The sequence below is a fragment of the Atractosteus spatula genome, chromosome 14 (genome assembly GCF_055471065.1).
Source record: "Atractosteus spatula isolate fAtrSpa1 chromosome 14, fAtrSpa1.hap1, whole genome shotgun sequence".
In the NCBI taxonomy this organism is placed as follows: Eukaryota; Metazoa; Chordata; class Actinopteri; order Semionotiformes; family Lepisosteidae; genus Atractosteus; species Atractosteus spatula.
Window position 1 is genome coordinate 27,500,832 of NC_142719.1, and position 10,735 is coordinate 27,511,566.

Genomic DNA, 10,735 nt, shown 5'->3' on the forward strand with positions numbered 1-10,735 from the left:
ATTTGGGTAAAAAAAACCTGAGGGGGGGAAAAAAAAGACGTAGATGAGTTTCTTTGAAGCTCTTGTTGCCATTCACCTGTTTTATATGAAGCTCGACAGTGCCTTGCGGGGGGGGAGTGGAAGAAATGCTATGCTAACACATACTGTAGTCACTGTAGTTTTGCCAATATTGCCTAGCATACTCGGGCAGTACCTGGGAATAATGGCGTATGAACCCTGTATACCCATGGGAGAGTACCCCCTACTACATACTGTAGTCACTGTAGTTTTGCCAATATTGCCTAGCATACTTGGGCAGTACCTGGGAATAATGGTGTATGAACCCTGTATACCCACGAGAGAGTACCCCCTACAGTGGGGTTTAGGGGTTTACAGTGGGGTTTACAGTGACCTCCTGGGAAAAATTAAGGTTGCTGCTGGAAGAGGTGTTAGTGGGGCCAGCAGGGGGCGCTCACCCTGCAGTCCATATGGGTCCTAATGCCCCAGTATAGTGACGGGGACACTATACTGTAAACAGGCGCGTCCTTCGGATGAGATGTAAAACCGAGATCCTGACTCTCTGTGATCATTAAAAATCCCAGGGCGTTTCTCGAAAAGAGTAGGGGTGTAACCCCGGTGTCCTGGCCAAATTTTCCATTGGCCCTTACCAATCATGGCCTCCTAATAAAAAAAAATATGAATTGGCTTCATGACTCTGCTCTCCTCCTCCACTAATAGCTGATGTGTGGTGAGCGTTCTGGCGCACTATGGCTGCCGTCGCATCATCCAGGTGGATGCTGCACATTGGTGATGGTGGAGGGGTCCCCATTACCTATAAAGCGCTTTGAGTGGAGTGTCCAGAAAAGCGCTATATAAGTGTAAGCAATTATTATTATTTCATTGGCAGCCATGGAGTACTGCAAGTGTGGTGAAAGGGTGTGTTCACAATGCAGTAGATCTTGGACACACAGCACACATTCACAGCAAGTACACTTCTAGTCGTTAAATGTGCTATAATTCTCAACCTGCACTTCACGTGACTGGCTTTGTTTATTCATTATCTTAATTGCGGTTCATGGTTTTACTCCATTTTAACTGATTAATTTTCATATTATGGTTTTTATTCCAATTAAAAGTCAACATCCTAATTCACGGAAATGCTGAAAAACAAAACTGAAATTGAAGCAAATTTATTTTTGCACACCATCATGTAGAAAGCATTTCCTTTACATCTGGTGCACATCTTCTGGGGAAAAACTAGATCCATCCTGACACATGGCTTGCTAAACTAATTTGACATTTTATGAAAGTTAAGTGTTTCACCTTTAAAGTAGTATTAATATCTAAATCATTCAACATTTAATTCTGAGATACAAAGGTGGGAACACTTTCCTTGATGATCTTGGATCTTGGATCAGTCTTGGATGCATCTCAAACAGGCTCAATCATCCACTGCTCAAACTCCTTTGCACAAACATCTTTACAGTTTAAAAGAAACAATATTTTCAAAAGTTTAAGGTCTCATTGTTACCTTATACTTTAATTTACAAGATAATACTCCTTAAACTCAAAATGCAAAAAAGGAAATGTAGCCAGAACTTCTTTCTGCCCAACCTAATAGTGTTTTAATTTGCAATAGAAAGAACAGCCCTTATGCAGATCCTTCCATTGTTTTTCTATACATTAGGTTGATGGACATATCATAAAACAAATTTGTTTTTTTCTTTCATTCTCAGAGCCTAAAATAACTTCATGAATTTAATTAAAACAGTCTAAATGAATGCAGGTTAGTACTGCTATATATTTGAAAAATATAAACTACCTAGTACTCATGATGTAATCTGGGAGTTGTAATACACAAAATAAAGGCAGAAAAACGAAAAACATTCCTACTCTCCTGATATTTGATGTTTGGACATCTTGTGTAATAAATTGACACACAAAATAAGCCACTAACACAGAACGTCCTTAATATGGTTCTGATTTCCTCTGTTCTTTAGAGTGCTCATATGGCATATCTTTAAGTTTCCCAAGATCCATTCTCAGGAAGGCCACATTGTAGAAAGGGCTCTACTTGTTAACCGCTTTAGTTTCTTTGCTTCTTTCCTTTTCCAAAAGACATCAGTCCCTTCATCTGCAAAAACCACTCTTCAATTCTATTTTCCTAAATTGGAAAAGTCTGGTCCACCGCCAGCAAAATTTCCAGAAATCTCTGCACCACTGAAGTCAAATCCAGGATTCTGCAGGAAAAACAGATATTGTCAATGTAATTGTAGGCTTTCAGAATATTGTAAACGATATCCACATTCTTGTCTATGATATCTGAGCTAAAAGCATAGGTGCTACTTAGAAATATTGACTACTGATATATTGTTTTGTATAGTAAAAACTCACTGGTAATCTGTTTTGTGGCAGTTACTAATGTAGTGTTTTTAAAAAGTATTTGGTTATTATATCTGACTAAATGGATCTCAAATCAGGAAACACAATCTTATGCCACATAAAGCAGGAGATGAAACTATAGTTTTACTATTACTTTAATACATACAGTTGCAAAAAAAAAGGGTTCGGGGTATGTGAACCCTTTGGAATTACCTGGATTTCTGCATTAATTACTCATAAAAATGTGGTCTGATCTTCAACTAAGTCACAATAATAGACGAACACAATCTGCTTAAACTAATAACACACAATTGTACTTGTTCCTGTCAGTACTGAACACATCGTTTAAACATTCAAAGTCCAGGCTGGAAAAAGTATGTGAACCCTTGTATTTAGTAACTGATAGAACCTCCTTAAGCAGCAATAACCTCCACCAAACGTTTCCTGTAGCTGCTGATGAGACTTGCACAATGGTTAGGAGGAATTCTAGACCATTCCTTCTCACAAAAAAAACCTTTAGTTCATTGATATTTCTGGGATTCCTTGCGTGAACAGCTCTCTTCAGGTCATGCCACAGCATCTCAATTGGGTTGAGGTCTGGACTCTGACTTGGCCATTCCAGAAGATGAATTTTCTTCTGTTAAAGCCATTCTGTTGTTGATTTACTCCTGTGTTTCTGGTCACTGTCTTGTTGCATCACCAACTTCTATCAAGCTTCAGGTGACGGACCTTTCTCCTGTAAAATTTCTTGATACAATTTTGAATTCATAGTTCACTCTATGATAGCAAGCTATACAGGCCCGGAGGCAGCAAACCAGCCCCAAACCGTGATGCTCCCTCCACCATGCTTCATGGTTGGGATGAGGTTTTGGTGTTGGTATGCAGTGCTTTTTTTCCTCCAAACATAGCATCACGCATTTCTGCCAAAGAGTTCAACTTTTATCTCATCTGTCCACAGAACTTTGTCCCAGAAGCGTTGTGGAACATCTAGGTGGTCTTTTGCAAACTTGAGACATGCAGCAATGTTTTTTTGGGGAGAGCAGTGGTTTCCTCCATGGTATCCTTCCATTAACCATTCATGTTTATTGCTTTTCTTATAGTGGACACATTAAGTTCAAGAGATTTCTGCAGGTCCTTTGCTATTACCCTAGGGTTCTTTTTCACCTCCTTCAGCATGGCACTCTACGCTCTTGCTGTGATCTTTGCAGGGCGCCCACTCCTAGTGAGAGTAGCAACAGTATTGAATTTCCTCCATTTGTAGACAATTTGTCTTACTGTGGATTGATGAACACCCAGGCCTTTAGAAATGCTTTTGTAGCCTTGTCCAGCTTTATGCATCTCTACAATTCTTCTTCTAAGGTCCTCTGATATTTATTTTGATCGGGGCATGGTTGACATGAACAGCTCTTTCTTGAGAAGAGCAGACTGTCAGTAACCAGACTTTGTGTGTCTTTTTTATAGGGCAGGGCACCTCCAACCCACACCTCCAATCTCATTGATTGGAACACCTGACTCCAATTAGCTTTTGGAGAAGTTATTAGCCTACCGGTTCACAAACTTTTTCCAACCTAGACTGTGAATGTTTAAACGATGTGTTCAGTACTGACAGGAACAAGTACAATTGCTAGTGTGTTATTAGTTTAAGCAGATTGTGTTAGTCTATTATTGTGACTTAGTTGAAGATCAGACCACATTTCATGAGTAATCAATGCAGAAATCCAGGTAATTCCAAAAGGTTCACAACCTTTTTCTTGCAACTGTACATTAACATTCCTATATGTGGTTTCAAAAATTAGGAGTATTCCCATCCAAAACTTATTTTGCCCTATACTGGCATGCTAGCCAGGTTTCTGAACATTTCTGGTGTTTAGGTGTACACTGTAGCTGGATGTTCACATCCTAATGCACATGTGCACAAAGACAGCTGAACATAAACTGTCACACATGGCTATTTCTAGGAGATGTGCATTTATACGGATTTCCTCTCCCAAGTATTGGGACGGGCAATGGTTAATCAATAAATGCACTAATGATTGGTTTAGAGCTTTTATTATTTTAAATGGTTTTTAAGCTAACCTTCTTCCGATAAGTGATTTAAATGGTAGCACCAGACTTTTGTCTGAATTATGCTTTTATTGATATCATAGACACGTTAAATGCAAACAGCAAGCACTACTGAACTCCCTACAGCCATACCAGGCAGGTGAGTGGGAGGGTACTAACCTCTAATCTTTTGAGCTCCACAGTGTCTGCTAGGACAGCTGGCACTGAATGTAAGACTGGCACACCTTACTAATATTACTGCAAGTCTGCAGGCACTCAGTAAATCGCTGGAACCCATTGATCCCAGCCTTACCACAGGAGACAGTCCGCCAGGTGTGCACTGCTGCAAGGCAATGCCCTCCCCACAAGCCCCTGATGGAACCACAGGGTGAGAATATCTAAAGGACAGCACCAGTCTAGATACCCATCAAGCCTGCTGAGCTTCATAACAAATTAGCATTATATTAAATGTAAGCACAACAATGTAGTACTGATGTTCTCAGGAAAAAAAAAATCCTATAGATCCGTAATTCTCACCTCCCTCTGGAATCTCTCCAGAGTTAATTTCCTCTGCATCTGGTCCTGCACCCAGGGGTCCGCACAGTACTCTCCCTCCAACAGCGAAGGCCAGCAGTTTCCTGCCTCCCGATTGGACTTCATTAGAATAATCCGGATAAGCTTCTTATCCTCTGATAACACACGGAAGAACAAGCAGAATGTATTTCCGTTTCTGAGTAGTCAAAATACAATATTTTGATTGCAACACAGACTGTTAAATGGAAAATGCATCTACTTGCAATTTTGCAGTTTAATGGAAAATGCACCTAGTTATCGGACCTGCTCGGCAACTGCAGAAAAATACAGAACTCAAAAGCGTTTTATTTGTTATATAATCTATTAACATACACATGAATATATTTGTTGAAACAGTTCAACAGTCACTTTGCAGCAGATTAAATAATCAAATAATTGACTCAATTTCAGTCTTTTAAGCAAAAAGATTAAATGATTTAAATGTATAAGCTCGATCTTCAATTTAATCGTCTAAAATAAGATGACTCACCTAATGTCCAGGTTCCTTCGTCTGCAATAGTGGAACCGAACAGTTTTCCCTAAAAGAAATACTAAAAATCAGCAACATGCATTTCCTATTTTAACGTCGAAAGACATTTGTCCAAAGCAACTGTAAGCCTTTAAGACAAGTGATTCAAAAGAAGTAAAAATGTTTTCAGAATTAAAAAAAAAATGGACTACGAAACTGTGTCCGCTTTAGGAGTTTATCTGGGAAGGGCATCATTAACTGTCGTGAAGTGACTCTGTCCAAGAAGGTGTATTGTTATTAGGTGTATTGTTATCAATTGGAAGATAAAACATTCCTGGGGTCCCGAAGAGTTCAATGACATCATGCTGAGCAGTCATGCGTTGTGATGATTTGGTAAATCTTGACAGCAAAACATAACCCTGGCCAGTAACCCGGATCCCAAGTCAAATCGTTGGAAGAAGATGACGCATTTCGATTGAACCCTACCTTAAAAATGTCTCGTCCCTTTACAGCAAGCTCAATTTGTTTGCTGCCGAGATTACACTTTATGTCTTTAGCAGAAGTTCCCGGAGGAACATCAACTTCAATAAAAACCTCCTCCATGGTCTGATACCAGGCACCCCATGCGGTTTTGCAGGGAATCACCCCGCTTCTTTCATCAAAATGGACCGACATGCCTGGTGCTGCTGGCTAACGCGCTAACGCTCACAAAAGAATAAACGAAATATTTCCTGAATATCTCAGTTTCTTTCCATTTAAAACTTGCAGTCACCTCATAACCTGTATCTAGAAACATGCGTCACTAGACGCGCCAGTGAGTTCATTTAACGTTCTACGTCACATGAACGTAGCGGAAACGTGCTCGTTCCCGGAAATGTAGTCTTTTGAGACGCGGTGCTTGCGTTTACTTACCAGTTTGAGAGCACTGATAAAATCTGTGCTCAAAGTCTGGCGCATACGCTAGTATACACTGGAACAACCAAAGCGAAAGCTATCTAATGTTTATGATATTAAGCGATGCCCGTTTTTATGCAAGCTTCGGATGCTTATTTACCTTATACATTGTTACCACTTAACAGCAGATTTAATGTGTAAAACACGTGAAAAACATCAGCAAAACGTATTCGTTTTGCTTAGACTATGCAGATTTTCACAGAATATGCAGTTTGCTCTAATTTTGCATGTGTTGTAGGGTAGGAGACTCGAGGCTTCCTTTTATCAAAACAAGAAGCAAGAGTATTATCGATAACACAGAATTCCTATCAGCAACAAAATAGCCTTGGGTCTTTTCAATAACACAAGACTTTGTAAAGTGACATAGGTTTACCATTAAACACTTCTGCCTCCTCTGGAGGTGCATTACAAAAATGCCACGGGGTCTATCATTGACGTTAAAACCCCAGTGGTCTTGTCAATAGAAGAGCTGATCTGAGGGATTCATATATTACAAAAAATAGCCTCCTCTTTCACAAGCTCTGCAATCCATGGGTCTCTTTTAGTCACATTGCTACATACAATATTCTGTGGCACTCCAAGAAGTGGAGAGTAATAAGGTTTATTGTAGATGTATAGTGCACTTTGCAACACTCAGACATTAAAAATAAATGTAAAAAATGGCATGTTTCTCCTAATGCATTTAGTTACTCCTCATTTTTATGAAGGTAATTAACCACTACTATATAAAGGGAAGCAATTTAGGACTCTCCACTCAACACTTACTTATCCCCATATGCAGTGTTGACTTTTTCAGGACTGGTACTGTGAATGTTAGCACTCTGAAGTGTTACAGAGCAGGGCTCTTACAGCTGGGGAGAATATATCAGGTGGGTGATTTTCAATGCAATTTGTTTTAGAGCACAATTAGGCTTTCATTATCTAAATATAAGACCAAAAGTCTGAAAATGGATGACTAGTAAGAGAAATCCCACGGAGAAAACGTATTAATTAAAAAAATAATGTACATTTGTATACATTTATTTAAATATTTATATTTATCTGGATTTAATTACGCAATGCATACTGGACCAAGAACCTTTGAAAGGTTTTGCAGACAATAAACTACAGCTAAAACATGATCATTACTAGTCTCTAGGCCTTATTTTTAAAAGTAATATTGGAGATGTTTTCTGTGATACATTTATTCATTTTATTCAGATTTCTTTTCTGGACCAGATTTAATAAGGAGAGGGGTTAGGGATAGGATTTCTCATAATTACAAGCTCTGGTTCATCACTATAATTTGTTGTGATTGTTTGATTTTTTTGCGTTCATCATTGCTGGGGAAATGCTACATTTCACTTATTGTTGCCTCCAGAGGTTAACTGATTACCTTAAAAGTGTGGAAAGAGCTGTTTCCTGCTGAGTGTGATGTGAGAAGCTCTTGAATCATTAATTCAGTTCACAGCATGTTCTTGCTTTGAATTGCACTAGAGGTGGTATACAGGCTTATTACAGTGTCAGAACCTGAACTTTGCATAAATAAGCCAAATTACTTAAATTAAAGAACAGTAAGAGTTTCTTGACATCCTGCTCTTCCTGGGAACCAAAAGTATTCAATGTTGTAGTGTTGCACTCATTTAAAGTGTGTTGAGCTTAGGATGTTTGCATTGCAAAATGTAGGATGCAAAAAACCTGCTTCTATATAATATTATGGTATAATTATATACTACGTTAATGTCCATCATTGAAAAAATAATTGTTATGATCATGATCTTCATGTACAGGTGTGAGAACTTATGGAAACTGTCCAAATGCTCTGATCACATGAGGTTTGAAGATGAGCTTCTGAAAAGCAGCAGTTCTTTCTATGTTCTGTTCCAGTATGTGACTTCTCAGTGCGTCTAGTTATTAATTTACATGGAACAAAGTGAACACTCCTTCCTCATAATGTTTTATGGGGACTGTACCTAAGCAATTGCAATTTTTTATTCATCAAATGCAAGATATCATTACAAAACATGGTAAATAACCTTGCACAGGTAATTCGATAAATTAAGTCATTCATTCCTCGTGCTGCAGGGAAGACCAAAACCCACAGTAGCGTTTTGGGGAAGGAGCCCAGGAGCCTGAATTAGTCCCTGATTAAACAAAAACATCTACACAGCAGGCAACCACAATGTGCATGATGGTGTTTATCAGGCTGTTTAGTGACTTCTTGAACTTGCCATCAGACGTCTAGGTTTTGATTTTATCTCAGCCTCAGTCACATGACTATATTATCGGATCTCTAGTTCCATGTGAAGCCAAAAACATGGTGGTCCACTGAAGTGAAAATTATATATAGTGGATTGTTTGTTGTTGAAAGTGGAAGATATATTAAGGAAAAAAAAGCAGATAAAGCTTCAAGACATTAATACATTGAACGACAAAGGAAAACATCAGTTGCCAGGAAGTTGACAGCTGTAGCTGGGGATGCTGACATTTTAGTGCACAGACAAGACAGAGATAAATTCATCAACAGGGTTGATCAACAGGGAGTGATTGTGAAATCTATGTGTTGTTAGAAGCAATACAAGCTGTACGTGTGTGACACATTCTTTATACCAGGTTTCTGTCTTGTGAAATTGTTTCTCATTTCTATTCCTGGACAAGCCTGTGCCTGTTCACAGGTTTCTGAGCTTTAGACACCACATGTCACCCCTCAAGTGTTCAGTGGGGCTCACGTCTGTCAAGCAAGGTTCCATGGCGTAACTGTCACCTTCTCTTTTTGCAAGAAAGTCTTTGTTAGACACGTGTTGTCCTTCTTGAATGTTGTCACATTCAGACAAGCCCGCAGGAAGGGCAGCAAGTGAGATTACAAGACACGAACAATGTGGCTCTGTGCAGTCAGGCGGCCATCAATCACTATAAGCAGGGATTTCTGTACTGACTAGACACTCCTGCCCAGACAATCACACTTAGACCTCCCCATCAATTTGTCTTTTGAACACAACAAATAGAATATCGTTCCACATGCCTGCACCACATTCATCGTAGGGTGCTCACAGACACACACACTCCCAACAGGGCCAATTTTAACTGGACCAATTAACCTACCAGTATGTCTTTGGAGTGTGGGAGAAAAAACCCAAACAAACACAGGGAGAACATGCAAACACCACACAGATAGCCCTCCAGGAATTGAAACCAGGGCCCAGGTGGTGTGAGGCAGCTATGCTAACCACTACACCACTGTGCTGCTCCAGCCCAAGCCACTATTTCCTTAATGAGGTGATTAAGTATTGATGCAACTTAAGCCACTCAAAGTGTGTCATGGTCAGTCATGAATTGTGACACCCCAAACATTTATTCAACAAATTATATCCATACACTTTTTTCCCCTGAAATAAATACGTACAGTGAAGAATTTTTAATGTTCAGTATAGTTTAGGGTCTTTGCTTACCATCATTAACAACATCAATTGGGAAAACATAAACTTTTTTTGGCTTTCATAAAATATAATTTTAAGTGTACATGGTGCAAGGTTCCATTTTGGATATGCGTTTCCAAACCTAAATATGCCGGATATTTCGCGTTGTTTACACAGATTGCCTGTTTGAATGAATCACAGATTAACCATTAGAGGGCGCCATAAACTAAAGAATAAGAGCAGTTCATATATAAGACTCAATATACAAGTCTATCTACATATTTAGCTCTACAGATCGATTATTACATATTGAATATTACATATTGTGGACTGTCTTTGATTAGAGGAATTTTTGGAAGATAAAGTTCACTATGTTTAAAATGATACATCCATATAGTGATAACAAAACTATTATTATATTGTCTTCCCTTCCCCAAAATTCCCATGAAAGTTTAATAAACAATCTCTCAGTGTTCTGTTTCACAGCTTTTTATTATTTCAGATAAATAGCTGATGTGGGTTATCCAATACATAGAAGGAGATTTTGGAATTCATTTGGCCGATTTGGTTAAGAAAGTTTATTACAATGCAGCAAAAGTTAGTATTTAATACCCAGAAGAATGTATTATTGTATGCGCTTGAATGGTGTCCCTTGCCACAGTGATTGGAAAGATGTGACACTGTTTGGGCTTTGGGTAAATAAGATAAGTAAAATCCGAGACATAATTCCTTTGGCAACAGTTGTAAACCTTCCCTTACCCAGATTCTTTCAAGACTTTGAAAGTAGATTTTATAGTTCAGACATCTATATTTTCTCATTACCAGCTTCCACTCACTGTCCTAGCTATAGAGAAGTTGTTATGAAGTTGTTATGTTGTTAAGTCTTTATGCTTCCAATCTGAATATCGTCTACATGAATGAATTGAGCAAAAAGACTGGT

At 38.8% G+C, this 10,735-nt stretch overlaps 1 protein-coding gene across 1 annotated transcript; it reads right to left on the reverse strand.

The window, feature by feature from the left end:
- Nucleotides 1-1,691: 1,691 nt before the first annotated feature.
- Nucleotides 1,692-6,262, reverse strand: nudcd2 (NudC domain containing 2). Its single transcript, XM_088931653.1, has 4 exons — nucleotides 5,933-6,262; nucleotides 5,468-5,516; nucleotides 4,942-5,093; nucleotides 1,692-2,219 (listed from the first exon to the last, which is right to left on the reverse strand). The coding sequence occupies exons 1-4, from the start codon at nucleotides 6,119-6,121 to the stop codon at nucleotides 2,136-2,138; spliced, it is 474 nt and encodes a 157-aa protein (XP_088787779.1). The 5' UTR covers nucleotides 6,122-6,262; the 3' UTR covers nucleotides 1,692-2,135.
- Nucleotides 6,263-10,735: the final 4,473 nt, after the last annotated feature.